Genomic DNA, 22,395 nt, shown 5'->3' on the forward strand with positions numbered 1-22,395 from the left:
ACTGTAGTAGATGTTTTCTTTCCAGAATACTATGTGTATCAAACAGAAAAAAGATTAATTCAAGAGGAGCCAACAAGGTTTCCCATCAGATACTGTTTTGCACTTATACTGCCGTGGAAATTGTTACAGTAATTGCAAAACAGAAACAGAAAATGTGTACAGCAAAAATTACTGTCAAACAAAAAGCACATCAAAAATTAAAAATTAAGTATAGCCTACACTACTGTCACAAAACATACAGTAGGAAAGTAAAGCAAAGCTGAAGCTCAAAGCTGGAGTTCATCCTCACTCTTCTGCTCATCCTCGCGCTCACGTCTGTCTGGCCACAGATTTTCGGCAACATCGCATCTGATGTTCTCCCTTGCTATGCAACGGGGGAAGAATCGTCGTGCATGCCGCAACCATTCCCTGCACTGATCTGCTGTGACATCGGCACAAGCAGCATCCATTGCCTGGAGAAGGGACCTCTGGTTTAGAGTCCGATGCTCATGTACTCCTTGATTACAGTAAGATCTCTCACACACATTTCCAAATGATTTGATTATTGTAACTGATATCTGTGCTGCAGCATTGAACCTTTTGATTAGCCCCGAATAATATGAAATGTTCAGACGTCTGTTATGTCACTGTGTCGGATGGAACTGATGCCATATATACAAGAATATGGCCTGGGATTGACAATGAATTGTGAAACTTATGCAAAAGTGTTCTAAAATAACTATCGTTTATCATGACAGACAGCTTTATATTCTACCCTAATATAACATAAACAATTTAGCTTTATACAATTACAAATGTACATCTTGTAGCACAGATTTGTGTCCGTCACTAATTTACAAATATAGTCTAGACTTGTGTTTATAACACTGTACTGTGAAAACAAGCACATGATAAGATAGATAGATAGATAGTTAGATAGATAGATAAATAGATAGATAGATAGATAGATAGATAGATAGATAGATAGATAGATAGATAGATAGATAGATAGATAGATGGATAGATAGATAGATAGATAGATAGATAGATAGATAGATAGATAGATAGATAGATAGATAGATAGATAGATAGATAGATAGATAGATAGATGAATAGATAGATAGATAGATAGATAGATAGATAGATAGATAGATAGATATAGATAGATAGATAGATAGAAAGATAGATAAATAGATAGATAGATGGATGGATAGATAGATAGATAGATAAATAGATAGATAGATAGATAGATAGATAGATAGATAGATAGATAGATAGATAGATAGATAGATAGATAGATAGATAGATAGATATATAGATGTTTCTGATGGTTGAAACATCAGGGCACAGTCTCTATCTCTGTGTAATAGTGCTATCTACAGCCACACTCTGCCACCACCATTCCCTCATACTTGTGGTTGAAAGTGATCACCCCGTTTTCATGATAAAGGAGTGAGATAGGCTCCAACCTAGTGGGTACACAGCAGGCACGGGATGCTCTCTCTGGATTCTTAGCACTCAGCAGTGTCTGCACTATGGCATGTTTGGTAGGCGAGACCTCGGAGGTCATCGGTGTGTTGCACACACCGTTGCACTCATACGCCTCATAGCCCATTGGTTGGATGACCCAAGTATCCCAGCCGATGTCTCGAAAATCCACAAAGAGCGGGGTCCTCTTGCATGGCTCGCTCTTAACATTGCGACGGATTCGGGGAGGTGTGTCATAGATAAGGTTGGACTGCAGTTGCATGAGAGACTGTTTGTCCCGCTTGTCCTGGTTGCCGTAGTCAGCGTTGTGATCAACGTGCCCCCGGAAAACTTGTTGGCTCCGGCCCACGTTTTCAGGAAGGCGGTTCTCGTGCTCAATCATCTGGTTGAGCTCTTGTTTATCCTGTTTATGGTCTCTACTCTGATCTTCTGAGAATACAATAATCACTGCATTGTGTTTCCCCTCCAAGCTCCTGTTGATACCAACATCAACCAACCTCTCGCCCTGCTCTGTGACCTTTTGTGTGGCCCCTTCCTCTTCTGACCCTACACCTGCAATATGAACCTCCAATCTGTGAATTGCACACCCTGACTTCCGCCAGAGTGCAACCACATGAGTCAGATCAAACGACACCCAGCTGTTATCTTTGGCATGGATATGCTTTGTCACCAGTTCCTCAAAATCCTTCATCTCCACCACCTCCTCTTTATCCCTCCTTCTCCCTTCTTTCCCCACCTCTTTAGTCCAAAAAACGCCCGTGTGTATTTTGTAGACGGTCACCTTGCAGTCAATGCCAGCATATGGTCTTTGAGTCTTCTGGAACAGGGTGAAAAGACGAAGCTCAGCTATTGTTATGTGCTCGTTGTGACTCATTGAGATGTTGAATAGCAGGGGGTATATCCTCACACCCCTGGCCGTTATACTGTCGGTGGAAAAATCTGAAATAAAAACATTTAAAAAGTGTGTGTGAATGCCTTTTGTAAATACCCGTGGTCAAAACACAAGTTACACTATTTTACAAAATACAATGTACCCATATCTATCAAAGACACATAATTAATGTGTTTAGTTTGTTGTAATGTAATGCTAATATAATCGTAATTGTCAAAACTCAAGTGAAGCTTCATTGTTTCAATCAAAACAAGTTACTAGATTTACATTACCTTAACTTCTATGAATCAAGTAATCTAAATCTTGAAATCATAAAATGATTGGAATGTCAAACATGATTTCAATAATCCTTCCAGGGAGTGTACAGCTTACTTAAAAAAGAAAAAAACAACACAAAGTAAAAAACAAGGTTTGCAATATATAAAATTCCCCAATATTCTCTTTAGTGGCAAACAAAAACAAGTCTGTACCTTCGTTCCTGAAACTGCGCACAACGTTGGCCGAGGACACAGCGGTGGGGTCGGTGGCGAATCGGTTGTACAGCTCCAGCATGTACTCTGGTGGCTCCTTGCGGGCAGCGAGAGGCCTGGTCTGGGGCCTCAGCTCCGTCAGGTTCATTGTGGACAGAAACTGGCTCAGAAAGTCCTGCACATCAAGTAGCGGATTATCACCCACATCCCGACCGACTGATACCCTGTGATGGCTCTCAGGAGACCTGATGGGACTGCTTAAGCTCCAACCAGTCAACATCAGAAGCACGACGTTGAGATTGCGGATGAACCCAAGGTTGGAGAAGACTGAAATGGTCATGGTTGAGTGGAGGAAAGGTCAAAATCCAAAGATTGAGTATCAGATGAGAAGACGTGAGGGATCCTTTGGAGAGGGTACCTACAAACGGCTCAACCTGCCGAGGACGCTTTGTTAAGGGACAACAGGTTGCTGTTGTGGGCAAAGAAAAAACAGCGTTGCCCTTGTTGATCTTGAGGTTTGGCTCTGAGGGCAGGGCTGTGCTGACATGTTTGGAGATGTCACTAAGGCCCTGCTCGGCCCTCCTCTCTCTCTCTCTCCCCGCCAGGAATTTATGAATATCCATAATCATTTCCACTGATATTCTGTCTCATTGTGATGTACGCTTTTATTTTATTTTGCTTTGCAATGACTCTAGACTTACATGACAGCGGATGTATGAACTTCTTTATGTGGCACAATGCTGGAATCAAAAATGTAAAACATTCGAAGATAAGGAAGTTGTTGCAACTACCTTCAACAAAAAGCTGCTTTTAGCTAATTACTGGGGTTGTTTTCTAATGGTGGTCGTCAGACACATATGCAATCATTACAATAATTTCAGTGTACACCCACTTCAACCGATAAATGACTGACTTAAAACAAACATAGGACATTTCAGCCATAGTGCATCAATGTATATGACACATAGATGCAACTCATGAAGCTGTAGGCATATGAATGCATAGTACACGTGTGTATCTAAAACATGACACGACACATGCAAGCCCTCTCAGGGGCAGCGTGCGCCACACGAGTTCAGAAGTTCATAATCACCCCTCGTGAGGTTCTTGACAGCTTGGTTTTCAAAGTGGGAGGCGGGTTCTCTCAGGGGTCCTTCAAACTGTTTGAGGGGAGAGAAGAGAATGGAAGCGAAACACTTTTTTTTTTTATAACATTAGTTATTAAAATAAGATCGCAAAGAATATTAGTATTTATGATTTGGTGATAGAGATACAGTAGTTTTGTGTGTTTGTAATTGTGCTGAAGCCACTTTAAAGTCTGAGTCCTCGTTCTCATGATGTTTCTTGTGTAGTGTGACTAAAGATGTGCCCTGCCTGTGAACACATGGATATAAGACAGCACAATTTTTTTTATTTCAGAACTCGTATAAGTGAGTTTGTTAAACTGGCCAGTGGGTGGTGTTTCATCTAACTGGAATCCACTGATCAAACACAATCCAGTCTGTAATAAAAAAATAAAAAATGATAAATTTTGCACATCATTTAATTTTATTTTTCATTCAACATCGCAATGCAAAAAGGACCACTGCAAAGCAGAGTTGTATAGAATGTAGGATCATTTACCGGTATTAGCTAATGCACATTCATAACCTTAATTAATAACATGGCTATTACAATAAATATTACAATATAAATACCTTCATTTAGAATATTAACAGTCCTTTGTTACACATTTACAATCCCATTTTGCCTATCATGAAACAAATGAAAGATTTGCTTATGACTGCAGCGTCTAGTCTAATGGCAGGTTTGTCAAGAATAAACAGAATTCCAAATAAATTGGATGTTTTTGATGACTAGGTCGACAGTAGTCCTAATCTTAATTATCTCAAACACTGATCAAAAATATTATTATAATAATTATTCTTCAGCCCAGAACCCATGGGGATGGACAACAACAGATCCAAATGTGACTTTAGGCCTTAAGCTTGACAAACTAAAAGTATTATTAATGATCTCATACTTGTTTTACAGTAACATTTTAATTGTACGTGTCATATATTCTTTGGAGTCATGATTCACCACAGTTTGCATAATTAGGCTATTTCCGAAGTCATACATAATCCATCATGAGTCTCAGGCATACAGTATAGCATCCTAAATGACAAAATCTATTAAATATTTTGCCAAATAATCTCCATAATAAATACATGTAAATGTTTGGCACATTATTCCCTGTAAACAAAGGAAATTATTTTTAATTGAACATGTTTGTCTTCCTGTACAAGAATGAGCAAATTTCACAAATCCGTATTCCTCCAAAGGAAAGTGTCTCTAGTGGATTTAACTAGCTTTCCCGGCTGTGTTGTCATGTTTACACCCAGGAGTCCAGTGGTGGAGGTTTGTTATCCATGAGGCCCACTGCAGGCCTGCCAGCTCGGATGAAGTGCTTTCTCTCACTTATCGCCTTGGTAAAGAAATATGCAAATAGATGGTGTTAGTCAATTTGCATGAAAGAAAACTGGCACTTACAATTTAAATCACAGGGAAAAAATACTTTAAAACAAAATCCTGTAAAACAACACCTACAATTTTAGCTTTCAGTACAGCCACATAGCAGATTACCTGGAGAGTGTCTCTTTCCACAACAGGCCCATTTCCATCTCCAACTCTATCATTTGGCTCTAAACTGGAGTATACATCTGCAAGGGAACATTATAATAACATTAGCAGTAGGTGATATGGCAAAAGTGTTTATAGTCTTCAAATACAATGAGAGAAGAACAGATGCAAATCTGTTTGCACTTTTAGGGAAACATTTCCTTTTGGAAAGCCCAATAATTTTATTTATTTGTTATTAAATATTATTATTGATATATCTGTTATTTATCTAGCACATTGCACTGTACATTTACTGCTTCTTTTTGCATTTATGGTCTAATGCTAAAACTGCTTTGTGGTGCCCTAGTACTTGTACTCCGTGCAATGACAATAAAGTTGAATCTGAATTTTTCATTTCTTTCATAAATGGTTTGATGAGAAACCCCAGGGTTCTGTCCCCCAAAATAATCATTTAAATGTTTGTCACAAAAAAGTTAATTATGAGAACCTAAGTTCTTATAAGTTAGATGTCAGTAGTTAATGAAATAATGTGTTAACCTTGTAACTTGCTGACATTAACTATTCTTTGAAAATGTAATGTTCCCTTTAATAATGTGTCATTTAAATACACTTTGTTGGTTACCAAATAGCATATGGCTGTGAAGATATCTTCTTTCAAGAAAGTGGCTATATTAAAGCTATTACAAAATACCAGTAAGCCAGTGAAGCTGGATGCAATGTGGTTCATCCCTTATTCTACTCATGTTACGTGGGTTGCAAACATTTCACTGCAAAACAATACAATGAAAAACTCTTCATTTATTTTCTGCTGTTTACATTAATTCATCAGCCCTTTACTACCATTTTTCATTAAAGGCCAGTTATCAAAAAGTAGTAAAGCTATTAATTTAGACTGAAACACCAGTAAGACAAGGCAAATCCAATGACATATTCAAACATAGTTTATACTCAATCTCCTAAATAAATATTTAGAAGTGTGTTTAAGTCATGGTCATAATTCCTAAAGGAGCTTCAATAGAGCATCAATGTGTCAGTAGGAAGCTAGAGGTCGCTCTTGACGTGGGAAAGCGGGTGCCCTTTCGGAGCAACATCCAAATCAAATGTGACGGGTGATGCGTGAGCCTGCCCTGCCTCTGGGAGAGCCTGTTCAGGCTAATAATACAAGTCTCTGAACTGATAACCTTGACAGCACATCATTGGTTTAAGGCCATGTTTCAGGATAATATGGTCTGGGACTGAAAATACCCATCTCTTTGTCCCTTGACAAGAATCACAGTATGTTGAAAAGCAGTGTTGTTCCCTGAGCTAGAGGACACTTTGCTCATTTAAATGATGGTTTAATTACATTTTGCTGAGGGAACGCATGCAATGATTTGCTGACCTTGGTTTTTGTCCATGAGAGGCAGGGTGATGTCATCGCTGCCTTGCTTTCCACTCTTGGATTTTTTAGTCACTCCGGTAGTTGTTGGCTTTGAAATACAAACATGGTATGACAAACAGGATGTAATGCTTTTCTTTTGTTTTTATAGGCTGCCAGATCCAAGAAATAGCAATAAAATACCTTAAAGTGGCTCTTGTTCCAACCGGCCTTGGTCAGAGGACTCCTCAGGTCCTTGTAGGCCCATATTGTCTGGAGCACATGGGAAGCTGCCTTGTTCTCCTTGGCTGCTTGGCTGACGACAAACCATCAGACATTGTGGTTGACAACATAGCACAGCTCCAAGACAATACTGCCCCATAGATTCAAATCTGTTCCTTTGGATTTCTTTTTAACAAGCTGTGCCGTTATAATTGTGTCCTTTTTTTCATTGTTTAGTTTGAAATGCCATTCATGTTCAGAAATGTGTATCCAAGAAAAAGTAGTTTTCAATTAAGTTAAAAGACATGCAAGTACCTTGACTTGTTTATGGCCACCAGTTTCTGCACTGCATGGCCCTGTATGAGCGCTCGGGCGTTCTCTGGGCTGTCTGTGATGATCTCGTGGATGGTGTTCAGAATCGACACCACTGTTTCCCCGTCAAGATTCTTCGCTGGGTGCTGCTGCCCACACGGCAGATTACCGACAAGGTCTCTCAAAGCGTAGTTCCCTGTGTGACAGAGACAACATAGCACAGTTCGTATGCAGATGCAGAGCCTGTATGCACATGAGTTAGAAGACTGTACCTATTAGGTCTTTATTCCTTCTGTCCATCGCCAGGTTGCGAAGAGCGATAGCCACAGCTCGCACCACTTTGTCCACATCTGAGCGCAGCAGCTCCACCAGAATGGGCAGCCCTTTCTCTTTTCTCACTGTGGCCCGGATGTAGCTGGACCACTACAAGAGCAAACCCAAAATGCAGCTGTGATCTCAACGAGACACTCATCTGTCCACCTTTATAAAACCACTGACATCGCCACAAGTAAACATTGTAAAGATCATTCTGCTCGATTGTATGATGAAACTAGATTTCAAAACCTAAGGAATTTAAAACTCCTGAGCAATCTGAGCCTGAGCGTTGATCTTAAATGATACGTGTTGGCAAAGCCCATTATTTAACACACCTATGGATCCACTCACTCCTGTAAACGTGATTGTTGATCATACAGGTTGGAAACAATGTAAATCTGCAGTCTAGTTGGATTTAGATGATTAACCCCACATCTCCCCTCATTCTGCACACTTGAACGTTGATGGAGCCTCAGAAATAGAACCAAACCAGCCAAGAACAAAGCTGTGGGCATGGAGGCCAACATGTAAGGGCATAAGGAGGTTGTCGAGTTTGACCCTGCACAGTGTAGATTAGTGGTGTAACATTGATCTGTGATCAGTACAGACCCCCCCCCCCCTCGCGGATTGGCGACTAGAAAATTATAAATGTTGATTTATCCTGATTGAATAACCATATGATTGTATAATTAATCGGATTAATTTAGTTGCCAATGTCTAATAATGTTACACGATAAGTACAATAATACGATTTTGAATTTCTGGTGGTTTGCCAACATCAGAGCTGTTGAAATAGTTTTAAAATAGTCTGGGGCCTTGTAAACTAGCTGCTATCATCAAGCAATAAATGATCGTCACTTAGTATCAGTGGCAAAAAGAAAACATGATCAGGAATCTCTAAAACTGTTTTGTTGTTGTGCTGATCCGATCCGTGACTCCAACCCGCGATTCGATCCAAACCGTTAGTTTTATGATCCACTGCACCATTAGTGAAGATTAACTGAAAGTAAAGGGTAAAAAGACCCCCAAACTGGTGTGTTATTCATTTACGACACAGCTCATTTCGAGTGTGTCCTTACGGTGAGCAGAGAGAGTCATAGTGATAATGTCAAAGTCAAATCCTGGAGCAGCTCCATAGACAAAGCACAAGGACACAAGGACACAAGGATAGCAGCCATGGTGATCTTACTTCGATATAAACTGGGCCAACAATGTGTCACTTGATAACTACATCAATATAAAGTTTCATGCTCCCGTTTCCAGCTTTATAGAGAACATTTTTATGTTTGGGATGCTCGCCACCATCACAACCCTTTTGCAAAGAGGGTAAAAAACTAGAACTGTTCCATCTACTCACAGCCCAGTGCCCTGCAGCGAGGTTCTGCAGTGCCCCTGCGGCTGCCTCCAGGGTGTTGTGGTTGTGACTGCAGGTGAGAAGAGAGAGGTAGAGCCTCAACACCTCTGGCTGGTACAGCAGTTCCAAACCTTTGAACAGAAAGACAGAGCAAGTCAGGGATGACATTACGTATTAGCATGACCATCAGTGGCTAAATCCTTAAAAAATGATGTTAACACTGTTCCATACTTTTACTCTATCTAGGTTAGTTCAGGTCAATAAGTAGGCCAGGAGAAAAATATGTTGATGAATTTAATGAAACCCGACGCAACAAAATTACAACTCTGTCAGACCCCTGCAGAGTTTGTTTTTTTGTACTGAACTAGTGGAGATTGCTGGACATCTGAGAAGTAATATAAAGCATCAGGGATTACATGCTGGCCATACTGATTTGCATTCACTGGTTGGAGTGTGAGCCACGAGCATCGCTTTGATCTCTGTTTAAACGGCAGCCAGATCCACATTTACCATATTCAACACAGTACTGTACTGTAAGAATGCGCATATATGCATGCACGGCCAAAAACAGCACTTTTTCGGTAAAGATAGTTTAGGAGGAACAAATAACGATATATCAGTGTCAGGCAATATCTTGAGTGAATTCCAGTTCATGCCAGAGAAAAATGTGCCAGATTTCAGTTGCAGGGTCATTTTGTTTTAGTAATGAAACTCCCCTGAAGTAGTGCAGGTCCTGGAGGGTGGCTTTGCATTTAAATTCATTGTCTTTCAGGCCATGCCAACATCATGCATACAAAGCAGATCAGATCACGCAGAATGCAGGTACTGATGCTTGATTATCGTGCTGCATGATGATGAGATATGATCGGCGCTCTTCATAAATCATAATCAGTCTATCAATAAGCCTCAAGTATAGCATACTTATTTCATAAGCTGTATCACAATCACTATTTATATTCAATGTATAATGTTGTATGTGAAGTTGATATTACATTTCTTCAGTATATACCTTTCATTTGCTCTGTACGTTTTGGTAAATCCAATGTAGCGCATTTTCTGTCCATTAATCCATTTTTCCGACCTGTACATCACAGACACATACATGCACACAGATACAACACTGTTTTTTATTATGACAGTAAATGTGATGTTGTATTGAATTACCACCGTGAAAATAGTCAGCATCAACGAGCAGACTGACCTTGATTGAACCACTCCTCTGGTGAATATGGTTCAAAGGGAAAAGAAGAACAATGTCAAAGACTATGATTATGCAGCAGAAGACAGAAAGCATGCGGTGAGTCACTGGAGGGTACCGACAGAATCAGATGGCTCAGGCATTTGTCAATGTTGTGCAATTAGCTGAAAGGTTAGTAGTGGTGGGGAAAAGCCGTACAACTTTAAATCACATTTAACTCTAACCCTATTCTTTCTCCATTAAGCTGTGTTCTGCATCACAAACTGCTGCAGCCTATTAGTTACTGTATATCAGCTGTAATTTAAATGATGACTTATATTGGGTTATGCAAAGTGTTTTTAGTTTAAAAACCTTCAGTGGGTAATGCAATATAATAATATGTGTGAAACTTCAGCTCAAAGCCCAAACCATAGGAAGGAAGACAACGAATAAAACAATATAATCAACTGTAAAATCTTCTGAAAATGGCTTAAAATAGGGTTAGGGTCCCTTTGAAGCACAGGCTACTAAAACAGATGCACTGATGTCTCCTGACTTTACAAGCACTGTCAGACTCAAACCTTAAATACTTCACATTGATGCCACCAAGTGTCACAGGCTACCAACCTTTGGGTCTTTTCCCCCCAAAGCAGTCGCTCTCATTCTTCTTCTTCGGATGTGCCACTGTTCTCATCAGATGATTGCCATGGGGCTCCTGAAACCGCTCCGCTCCTGGTATCTCTTTGTGAACGTGATAGGACAGGTTCCGCAGGATGCACACGCAATTCTCTACTGACTGAATTGAGACAGTGACAGAAGATTTAGATGAAAGATGCTCTGCAGAAAGTTGCACAGCATTAGGCAGTCATACAGGTCTTTATTCACGCTGACACATTCTAGGTCCATTATCAGAATGTCAATTCGGAGTAATTGTCACATTGGAGAACTTTATCCATTATTTTATTCCTTTGGTGACTTGCATTACATGTCTGAATCAAATGCAGTTGTGAACAGCTATTAACTTAAATGTGATACTAAATCAGAGAAGTATGAGTGGATTCATAAGAGGAAGACGATACATAATGGAGAGTAATTGACCATTTCAGAAAAATAACTCACTTGACGGTGCCTTTTAAGAAAAGACAAATTATTACAGCATTTTATGTAATTACCAAAATGACTATAAGCCTGTAATTTTTTCTATTTTGCCTCAATGTACCAGGGTGCAAAGTTTGGTCTGATATCAGTTTATAATATTGTTATGGTAAAAACAAAGTCTTAAATTTCAAGTCAGCTACCTTATTATCAGTGTCCTTGTTGACAACAGCTGACTGAAGGGCATGAAGGAGAGCGTCCACCAGCCCCTCACACTCCCTCAGCCTCTGCCGAGCCTCCGCTCCATCTGAGCTGACGTTCCTGCAGAAACAAACTTTGTTAGCCAAGAAAACTCAATCCACCACGAGAAGACTTTTAGTTGCTGTGGTCATTCGTTCCACAGCTGAAGCAAAAGTTACCTCAGACATCCAGAGGTGTTCTTGAAGACGGTGGTCCACTCAGCACTCAGCAGTTTGGAGGGGTTGGCTGAGTCTCTCCTCCCTCCTGAGTGCGGGATGATGATCTCATCAGTCAGGGTTTGAAGCCCATTGTTGATCACCATCATCTTCAGCGGCTCATGAGAGGAGAGGTTCCACAGAGTCCCTGCAAAGGAAAGAACACACATGCTGTTGAGAATAAAGGAAGGATTGCCAGTTATGGATCCAGGAAGAGTGAAGAATTGAGCGGTACCTGTGACTAACTCTTTGACCTCAATGCTGCTAGACTTCCTCATTAGTCTGACTAAAGCTTGGATGCCATCACAGTTCTTGATTGCCACTTTGTTATTGTGGTCTTTTCCGTAGGATATGTTGCGCAAAGCCCCACAGGCCTTGCGGTGGACCTCAGGCTTAGGGTGGTCCAATAATTCCACCAAGATCGGCACGCCGTTCAGCTGGCGCACCTCCAGCTTGATGCGGTCACTCTCATAACACAGGTGCTGCAAATAGGCGGCGGCATTGGACTTGACTGGGTCCATTGGGTGGCTGAGCATCGAGATCACCTCATGCAGGTTGGGGTCTCTCCAGCGAGGGTCTCTGCGGATGCTGTCCAGGCTGACCATGCTGCTGCGTTTGTGGGGGAACTGCAGGGTCTGTGCTCGGCACATCGCCTGGAAGAAAGGATTCAGATTCCCCTCCAGCTGGGCCATGAAGGCATCATCATATCCACCTCTGAGGGCACAGAAAAGGGAATGCATGCAATTCAATATTTCATGTGTAAGCCTCTGAACTGGTACATCAGTTATTCTGGATGATTAGACCTCTGCCCAGGTTGAAGGTGGGCCAGAGATTTGATTATAATTAATAGGATGATAAATCTCCAGCTTACCAATGAGAATGATAAAGGTGCAATTTGTCTAACCCCAACAGGTGCAGCAAAGCCAGCAGGAGACTCAGGAATATGTCAACCGATTAGTCTACAAACAGCCACACAGTCCAGAGAAGAGGTCGAATAAACCAGATTAGCTGAAAACACCTGTGTGGCAGCGTTTTATATTTTAGTGGTAATCAACATTTTGAGAACTACACTAATTTGGCTTTTGCTGAGAATTGGACAAGAAGATTGATGCTACAATGTGAACACTAGAGGCAGGATTACACGACGCACTGATTGGCTGAGCTTAACTTAAAGAATGGAAACAGGGGAACTGCTAGCCTATAGCTGTATCCAAACACCTAAGTATCTCTAAGGCTCACGATAAAACATGATATATATTGTTTGTTTATTCCCCAGAAAACAGATTGTCAAAGCAACAAGTTATGTTGTTTTGGGGGCTTGTGTGCTGCTCTTTTTCTTGGCAGGACAGATACATCCTGGAGTCTCCTCACAGTGACAAAAGGACTGCAGGCAGAGTTTGGTGCAATTGCACAGAGCCTGTTGTTCCCTCTGTTTCCAGTGTTAATGCAAAGTCAAGCTAACCGGCTCCTCGTGGAACAATTGTTATTATCAGACAAATATAAGAGCGCTATTGATCTTCTCATCTAATTATCAGCAAGAAAGTAAATGAGCACATTTCCCTGAATGTCAAACTATTCATTTTACTGTATTTTTAACTGTTCGAGGGAAACAGGTTTAATAGCGTCTCTTAGTCTAACAGACTTGGCTTCAGGGATTTTATTAGTATAAATGAGTGGCTTGTATCTTTTGTTAACAGTTCTGTCGCTTTATATGGGATAAGGAAAAGCTTCTGGCAGGCCATAACAGATGAAACCACCTTATTTAATTGACTTTGCAGCAGGCTGCCATTCCTGATTGATACCAGCTGCTACTTATCTGCTGTCTATATGTTTTTCGATTGTCCAGGCGGACTCACAGGACCAGGGTCGAGGCCGCTGCCGGATGTCTGTGCTGCTACAAAGTTTGATTTGTAATTGTCTGTGATCAAATGGTGTTGGGCATTGTTACTACTGATGCTGTGCTCTGTCAGTATACAGCATTACACATATACACTCTCTCTGGCTTGACTTACATTGTTGTTGTTGTTTCATTTGTGAAAAACTAAATATGTCTTAAGTCAAAGAAGTGGACACAAAAGAAATGGCACTTCAGTTGGATTATTAGGCAAACAATTAGGCAGAATTTGGCAAAACAACACATGCACTTTAGTTTTTTTTTAAATATTCTGCATCTTTTTATTCAACGCTTTCAAATGCATATCATATTATTAACATTAATAGGTTATTTTGTATAAAATAGTACTAACTTGAGTCCTAACTGTGTAGATACTGGGGCAAATTGTTTTGGTGTCAAAGCATTTGGTCACATTTGCTTTTCTTATGGTATATTTGTCACAATGTGTTCCTGTTATCAAACTGTACAATGTTGCTGCAATGAATGTCAAAAGTGAATTTGCTTGTGTCTCCTTTGCCTGCTTTCTGACCAAAACATGTTGAGTGGGTTTGTTTAAAGATTTTGACTGACCTCAAATAAACAGACATATGTTTTCAGTGTACATTAGTGGCAAAGCAATACATACATTTTACAGATTATTCTCCTATGGCGCTTGCAAAGTGGCTAAATCCATGAAGGCACTGGTGTTTGGGCCCACATCTAGCTACCACGGAAACCACAAACATACTTGAAACCCATTTCCCCAGTCTGCCCTGAGGGATCAATACAGTTTGATTCAATGCACCATCCTCTTACCTGGTTCTTGAGGGCTCCCTGAGGAGCTCCATGGTGGTGATTGGCCTAAACTGGTGGATTCCCCCCAGTGTCGGGTAAACGGCAGCTGGGAGTTCAGTCTTCATGTCCAGAGGATTTTCTCCCCGTTCGCATTGGCCGTCCTCCTCTATCTGGCTGCCATGGCCTGCCGGAGCGTAGCTGTCCCTGAGGAAGGGTAATGTGTAGTGAGTCCCAGCCTGGAAGCTCTTGGCGGGCCAGTAGCCGTGGATGCTGGCGCGGGACAGGCTTCCATACCCTGCACATCCATCACTCCTGACGCCTCTGTAGCTGTCCGGGAGGGTGTACACTCTGCTCTGCCTGTCTGGGTTCACTGGCTGAGACCCCCCAGACTGCTGCACCACCGGCGGTTGGAAGGGGGCCGTAGCAGCGCTGCTGGTCGGTCTGGTCGGTGTAACAGACTCAATGGGTTCAATGTTTGCTTTAGGAATCGGTTGCTCAATCGGAGCGTCATCTTGAGCCTCCGGGGTCATTGTGAGATCAGGTGTGTCTGATGTCTGGAAGTCCTCCTGCTGCGTCTCTGAGGATGCTTGTGTCCCACAGGGGGCGGCCTTGGACTCCTACAGGGGATGATGCACCACAACAATTATCTGAACAAAAATCTCATAAGAACTTTCGCTAGTCTTTCAAATTCAATTTCCCAACCAATTTGTTGTGTTTACAGTAAGAACAGGAACTTTTGGGTGTTCATTTACTTGGATTAGACCAAACAAGCATCTGTCACCTACAGTGTCTGTTTTATTATTTATACTGTACAGCCCTGCAGCTCATTTCTCATAGCGGTGATCAATCATCATCATTTCAGCGCTTTTCTGGCTTTTTGAGGCACCAGTAAATGATGAATTCTTCTTTCCTGCCAAACAGTAATGAATGCCTCTGGTTAAAGATAAGCTTAGAAGGTACTTTAGAAGCATGGTAAACTGCAGCAAATCTGATTGTCTGGTTTAGTGGACTGAATTTGGTTTAAACACTTTACTAGCAGAGTGTGAGCAAAATTATTTTAAAGGGCAAAAATATGTGAATGTGTTCCAACTCAATCAAGTGGACACTGAGTGCATGATTGTTTCATAGTATCATATTATTCATCTTTCAATGTAACTGAAACTCAATGTATGGTGTATCGCCCGTCTGAGATCAGACTCATTGGAGGTACCTTGGGTCAAAGGAATCGTTCCTTTAGGATGCTTTATTATAGAGTCACAGAAGTGAGAAATGTCTCTTAAAGGCTGAGAATTCAAATCTAAGTGAATACTATAAAAAAACACTGAATAAAAAAAAGACATGCCACATTTTATTATATGTTTACAAGTAAAGAACAATGTTGAATATCACGACCAGAAAGTTTCCTGGACTCAGTTAAAACAGTTAAAAACTAAATCAGATCAAAGCAACACCGGACATTAAGTCAAGAACCTCAGTGTCCGTCTGCTGCGGCGTGTCAGTCTCTGTCAAGCTTTCATTGGTCGTGGTCATCACGGAGGCGATGGAGGTGGGCGTGTCCAGTTCGTCATTGGCAGTTGGGTTATCTTTCGCCTCCTGAGACAAAGACAGCTGAGGAGGCCCCTCTGAACTCTGCTCCTGCAGCACACAGACAGAAAAGAGGAAGTTGGGCTGAGCAGCATTATTATGAGTGTATCATGTACACAATGTTTGCATTATACCCAACAGGGAAAACACAACGGGGTAGACAACAACATAAGAGCACACAAAGTTATTAAAAGTGTCTTCACAGGCAGACCACAGTTTGTCAGAATGGGCCGTGTGCTGTCTGGAACGGTGGTCAGTGATGTTGGAGCCCCACAGGGAACTGTTCTGTCTCCCTTCCTCTTCACCCTGTACACCAGTGACTTCCAGTACAACACGGAGTCATGCCATCTGCAGAAGTACTCTGATGACTCTGCAGTGGTCGGGTGTATTAGGGATGGACGGGAGGAGGAGTACAGGGCAGTGGTGAGTGACTTTGTAAAGTGGGCCGATGAGAATCACCTTCGGCTGAACGTGGCCAAGACCAGAGAGATGGTGGTGGACTTCAGGAGGAAGGCGACAGCTCCTCCACCTCTGAGTGTCCTGGGAGTGGACGTGGACATGGTGGAGGAGTACAAGTACCTGGGCGTCTCCATCGACAGCCGACTGAACTGGAAGGCCAACATCAACGCTGTGTACAAGAAGAGGATGAGTTGACTCTTTTTCCTGAGAAAGCTTCGATCCTTCAACGTGTGCAGCAAGATGCTGGAGTTATTCTACCAGTCGGTTGTGGCCAGTGTGCTGCACTTCGCCATTGTCTGCTGGAGGAGCAGCATTGGAGCCGGTGACACCAGCCGTCTTAACAAACTGGTTAGGAAGGCTGGCTCCATCATCGGCTGCCAGCTGGAGCACCTGGAACAGGTGGTGGAGAGGAGGACGTTGAAGAAACTTGTGTCCATATTGGACAACCCGGACCACCCTCTCCACCACCTCCTACAGGGACAGAGGAGTACTTTCTCCAGACGTCTCCTCACGCTCCGCTGCCACAAGGACAGATACAGGAGAATATTCCTGCCGACGGCTATGAGGCTCTATCACAGATCACCTCTTGCCAGATCCTCGTGCAATAACTACAATAATAACTTCATATCCACACTATGTTGATCTGCACTTCACACATTTCATTTATTTACACTACACACATACACACACTTTGCACACTGTCTATATTTAATATTTTTATTTTTAATTTAATTTGTCATTAGTATTGTGTATTGTGTATGCATATATGTTATATACATATATATTTTATTTTATATTTTACTTTGTATACTCCTATATCTTTCATCCCTGTTTTTTATATTTTATTTTTTATTCTTGTGTGTTTAGTTTATTGGTGCTGCTACTGTGACGACAAATTTCCCCTTGGGGATTAATAAAGTACATATCTATCTATCTATCTATCTATTTCATATCATAAGGGAGCTGCATCCGACGATGAGTTGTGAGCCAAGTCAGCCTTGACAGTATAACTCATTTCTTCTCCATTACCGTATAATTTGTTTAATTTGAAATATGATCTGTTGAATTCAAACTGAGAAAGGCCAATATGCACACTTTTAAAATTGGACTATGTGTGGATAATCAGACTTTTTTTTGTGTGTTTAAGCGATTTGATGAACTATAATCTAATTGAGCGGTGCATAGGACAACATTACTCGTGCTGGTGCAGAGCCAGGGATCACGTCGAGACAACAAAAAAGACATCTAGACGGATATAATAGAGGATGAGAGATTACATGTATCCCTTCTTTAATGAAATGGCTCTGGGGGATTCTCTAGTGTGGGCCAGACTAGAATGAATAATACATCAGTTAGCTTATCTCTATTGGGTAATGATTGCTTATAAGTATGTTATTAGCATAAATAATGCAAAAATAATTATGTGTTCTCTGCATGTGTGTTTGGTTTGTTAATTAAAACTTCCAAACTTAATTCCTGTTCGAGCCAGTTTTAAAAGGGTAAAGTTAGTTAAGTTCATTTCAGGGAGCGATTTACTTCTGTTGTTATGTACAAACACTGGCAGACTGGGAGGCTTTTGCAGATCAGACCACTGTGGAACAAATCAAATCACCGCGTTAGTTCATAAACCAGGACGGGGTAAAAGATGTTTTTTCAGAAGCATCTGCATTACAGGTTCAACTTGAATAGTGGGAGCGTCACACACGAGATCCAACAATACAAAGAATATCTATAATGTTGTCTGTCTTGGCCAACATGTCCAAATATCCATTTCAGACATATTGTTATGCTTAAATCCCTCCAAACAGATGTTGACGTTCTCCATGAAAGCGTATTTAAAAAGTGCCCCATGACAAAATAGCCTTCAGGACTGGAAGTTATTGTCATTGAAGTTATTTGTTGTGAGACTTGATTTACCACCATTATTGAATCAATAACCCAGCTGCTGGTCTTTTTTTTCAACATGTGGATTGTTCTGTAATTCACTCTTGTTTATTTCAAGGAAAACTTAAATTCTCTTATTCTTTTCAACACAATGTGTTTCATCAACCAGAGTGGATACATTATTCAGCAGTCAGAGACAGAACTGGACGCAGTATGTGACTATAAACACATTACATGCTGATTTTCTAACAAACTTCACATTCATTTTGCGTGTCCATAAAAATGTGCTTCGCTGCACAATTGATCTCAATCAATATATGATTATCTCATGCACCTCTTTTCAGTCTCGAGGGCCTTCCGATTGCACCAGCTGAATATCTCTGAAATGTGGCGCTAACAATGATGCAAATGGCCCATCAAAACAGTTTATAATTAAAAGACTTTGTAGCAGAGAAAATCAATTCAAGCGCATCATGTATAACCCTTTTCACTACTTGAATTGCTTATCATTTTAAGAAAATAGCAGCGACAAAATATCGTAAACATGCACTGAGAAAGATTTTTTTTTTTTTAAAGCTGTTAAATTCCCCAAACTCTTCTTTGTAGGGCTGCGGCATTAAACCGAACAAGTGCTGAGAACTCAACTTTACTGCATTAAATCAGGCTGCAGTGAACAGCTGACTGCATGTGGAAGGAGAGGGCTTGATTTTTTTTTTTTCAAACACAAGGGCCCTTCATATCTATGTGTAAAATGTGTCGGAGAGACAAGGAGATGAAAGAGTCACAGGGGATAGATTGGCAACAGGGACATGATCCTGGATTAAACACCCCCTGGGGAAGGTTGATTGGATTTAGTTGGGCAGCATTAAATAAGACACTCTAAGACAGACGGGGTTCTTCTGTTGTCTCCACACAGCTTGATTACGGATTTGGAGGCCGATAATAGGCCGGACAGGGTCCTGTGTGCTGTCCCCAGCTGATTCAAACTCCAGGGAAGGCCAGGCCGCTGTGAGTCAAGGCTCATTTAAATAACTCACTGCACCATCACTCACTAAGTGTGCTCACGGAGCCAAATAGACCAAGATGAAGATTCTGAATCTGACTTACAAAATCAAAGAATGGTATATGGATGTAAGAATGCGGCGATGAAGGAGATCGAATGGCATGATTAGCATCTTGTTCCCATCAACTCTCAGTATAGAGGCCAGCTGCAGCCAGGGTATTATTTTGGGAGACACCGTCTGATCTGATGCTGAGTGAAGGCACAACAGGCACAAGCCATGATTCAAACTTGTCATAAATTCATTTGAGAAAGAAAAGATGATTCAAACAATGAGCCCTCTGGATTGCAATTGAATCAGGAGGGCCAGTCATTGTGTCGTGATCAAACTCAGAATAAATCCGCTTTAACAGGCAGTCTGTCCTTATCAAAGTGTGGGATTGAACGAGTAATGCTTCCATTGGATAATAAAACATGACATCATGTCAGAAGAGATTAATCACAACTTTGTCACAACTCATCTGCCCTCCACTATTTGTTGAATCAGTGATGTACATATTGGTCGCTGTAAGTCGACAGAATTTGTCACTGTGCATTGTGAATCAAAATGTCACTAAAATGCATTAAAAGGATTCCTCTTTATTAAGATGTGTCCATTAAGCAATACATCTTGTTTGGTTTTAAGTCAACCAGGGTGGTCTATTTAAAGAAAATACTGATTCAAATTTATGTCTGCCAAAAAAAGGAATGCTATTTATTCTTAAAGTTTCTATTTGATGCCTCTTTTCAATCCTCTGATCCTCAAATAGTTAAATGCTGCATGGTCAGATTTAATGTCTCTCTGATACATCACAGCAATACACTTACCAGAGTGTGTGCAGCATTTTCCCCCTGGAGGAACGACCTCCCCTCGTGATGCAATCAAACATTATCCCCCTTATAAGCTTGCCTCTGCATTTGCACACATGCACGATCATGCGCACACACACACAGACACACTCACAGACACACACTTGATAAAGATGTTAGCATCATGTCCCTATGCCCACAAGGAGACTGCACCGAACAGGGGGGAGAAGCAAGGGGATGGAGCGATTCATGCCTCTTTCAATCAGCATGACAGAGGCAGAATGCAGCGCTGAGGAGGACTACAGTTTTCTGCAGTACCAAGAGAAAAAACCCTGATAGGCAACCAAAAAAAAGAGGGAGGGTACAGAGCAAATAGAGCCATTCCACCACACGCTTACCTCTTTCACTTCTGCAGGCATCGCCAAATCTTCTCTGCTTCCCCACAAATGATAAGCAAGACGTGTCCCCACGTGAGACGCCTGTTCCTCTGCTGAATGTGCGGCTGGACTCTCCCCGTGCGCATGTGAGGCAGTTCAAACATGAGCAGACATCCTTCCACCCAGCTCTCACCAACACACACGTCCGCTCTCCCTCTCCCCTCTCTCTTCTCTCTGTCCCTCCCTCTCTTCCGCTATTTCTCCAACAAACACACACTAGACGCACCATGCACACATTTGCTCAACACACTCACACACGCACACACACGCACACAGCAATAGATGCTGGGCTCTCTCTCTCTCCTCATTGCACTCCTCCTCTGATCTGTGCTGCAGTTAATGTGTGCGCTATTCGCAAGGTGCTGAATCAACTGTGTGATGCTGAACCTGTGAATAGCTTAGGTGAGTGCAGAGCCCTGCAATCATGCGCTCTCCCCATATTTTCCAGCAGCCTCGGTGCGCAGGCAGAGTCCACACATGCACACACAATGCATTCCCTGTGGGCTCACAAGTAGATGCAGCTGGAGCAGCCCGCACCAGTTCAGTCCTATGTCACCCATGTGCAGCATAATAAAGGGCGAGGGATGGTGCATGGGGACTGTATGCAGCACCAGACTGAGACTCCACACTGAACCAGCTTTGTTCTGCAAACTGTAAACAAACAAATAAAAAACTTTCACCACCCATCACTGTCTGCCCACGGATCTTCCCACAGCACCTCCTCACAGCATTGTTGTCTGGAACAAGCATAGAAATAAAACTCAAGAAGGATTCATGTAAACAAGGACTTGATGGGAGAGTGCTCCACCTATTTTTTTAGAAGTCAGAACCAGACAATTTTTTATTCGCTGCGGCAGGTATTACATTCATTTTTGGTTTGATTAGTCTGGAATAATAACATGAACTGAGACAAAATCCACTGCTCCACTTGACTAACAACTACTAGATGATGAGGGACGTCCTCGCTAAAAAACAAAACAGTGCAGGACATCTTCCAATTTGCCATCGGACCATTTGCAAAGAGACTGAGCAAATAGTTTCTATAAAAAGGATCTGCTATCATCTCCAGACCAGTGCTCTCCATCAGCTGTCTCTATATATTTTGTAAAACACCCTTCAATGTCATTGATCCTGACGCATTAAGAAATCCTCATTGGCCTCTGCAGTATTTTTTCATCTTGGTTTGTCTAAACTTTCCTAATAGAGGTCTGTCTCATTACACCCCTTAGCTCAGTCAGCCTTTTCTCATTTTCACTCTATGTAATCCCTTGTTGGTGATATTGTTCAATGTAAGATACCACCTTGATAGTATAATTCAGAATATACACATCAGAGGCAACAGACACCGGTGAAGAAACACTTACAAAGAACCTTGAATTCAGATTAATTGTTGAATCAGTGAAAAGGCTCCGTCAAAGTGAAGAGCGTCGTGAAATCAAAGCAACATCTTTGAAACGGCATGTTTTCACGTTAGAAAGATTTACTGACTAGTCACGCTGCAAGAACAGAGAGACTGAGACGGAGTTTCTTTCCTCAGGCCATCAGGACTGAACCTGACCCGACCCCCAGGACCCCCCATAGACACACAACTGCCCTCTTAGGGCACACACACACACACACACACACACAACACACACACACACACACACACACAAATGTTGTGTTTTTTTGTTGTTTGTGTGTGTACTTGTTGCTGCACATTTTGCACTTTCATGCTGCATCTTATTCTTCACGCACACTGTGTGTTGTGTATGTGACAAATAAAACATCTTGAAT

At 41.6% G+C, this 22,395-nt stretch overlaps 2 protein-coding genes across 2 annotated transcripts; both read right to left on the bottom strand.

Moving 5' to 3' along the window:
- Positions 1 to 1,226: 1,226 nt before the first annotated feature.
- LOC130205470 (bone morphogenetic protein 10-like) lies at positions 1,227 to 3,314 on the bottom strand. The gene is made up of 2 exons (XM_056432871.1): positions 2,830 to 3,314; positions 1,227 to 2,406 (listed from the first exon to the last, which is right to left on the bottom strand). Exons 1-2 carry the CDS (start codon positions 3,167 to 3,169, stop codon positions 1,352 to 1,354), a joined length of 1,395 nt encoding a protein of 464 aa, XP_056288846.1. The 5' UTR covers positions 3,170 to 3,314; the 3' UTR covers positions 1,227 to 1,351.
- A 1,088-nt stretch (positions 3,315 to 4,402) lies between these two features.
- On the bottom strand, positions 4,403 to 20,715 carry arvcfa (ARVCF delta catenin family member a). The gene is made up of 16 exons (XM_056432556.1): positions 20,581 to 20,715; positions 15,877 to 16,041; positions 14,428 to 15,023; positions 11,974 to 12,452; positions 11,703 to 11,886; positions 11,487 to 11,604; positions 10,816 to 10,984; positions 10,213 to 10,230; positions 10,021 to 10,092; positions 9,015 to 9,142; positions 7,615 to 7,765; positions 7,346 to 7,538; positions 7,013 to 7,124; positions 6,833 to 6,920; positions 5,455 to 5,531; positions 4,403 to 5,296 (listed from the first exon to the last, which is right to left on the bottom strand). Exons 1-16 carry the CDS (start codon positions 20,599 to 20,601, stop codon positions 5,204 to 5,206), a joined length of 2,664 nt encoding a protein of 887 aa, XP_056288531.1. The 5' UTR covers positions 20,602 to 20,715; the 3' UTR covers positions 4,403 to 5,203.
- Between the last annotated feature and the right edge of the window lie 1,680 nt (positions 20,716 to 22,395).

Source organism: Pseudoliparis swirei, chromosome 15 (genome assembly GCF_029220125.1).
Source record: "Pseudoliparis swirei isolate HS2019 ecotype Mariana Trench chromosome 15, NWPU_hadal_v1, whole genome shotgun sequence".
NCBI lineage: Eukaryota > Metazoa > Chordata > Actinopteri > Perciformes > Liparidae > Pseudoliparis > Pseudoliparis swirei.

Coding starts and splice junctions, on each gene's coding strand:
- LOC130205470 (XM_056432871.1), bottom strand. CDS start 3,169: ATGACCATTTCAGTCTTCTCCAACCTTGGGTTCATCCGCAATCTCAAC. Junction 2,407..2,829: donor GCGCAGTTTCAGGAACGAAG/GTACAGACTTGT, acceptor TTTTTATTTCAG/ATTTTTCCACCGACAGTATA.
- arvcfa (XM_056432556.1), bottom strand. CDS start 20,601: ATGCCTGCAGAAGTGAAAGAG. Junction 15,024..15,876: donor CGCAGCAGACGGACACTGAG/GTTCTTGACTTA, acceptor CATCCCCTGTAG/GAGTCCAAGGCCGCCCCCTG. Junction 7,125..7,345: donor GTGGCCATAAACAAGTCAAG/GTACTTGCATGT, acceptor GTTTGTCGTCAG/CCAAGCAGCCAAGGAGAACA.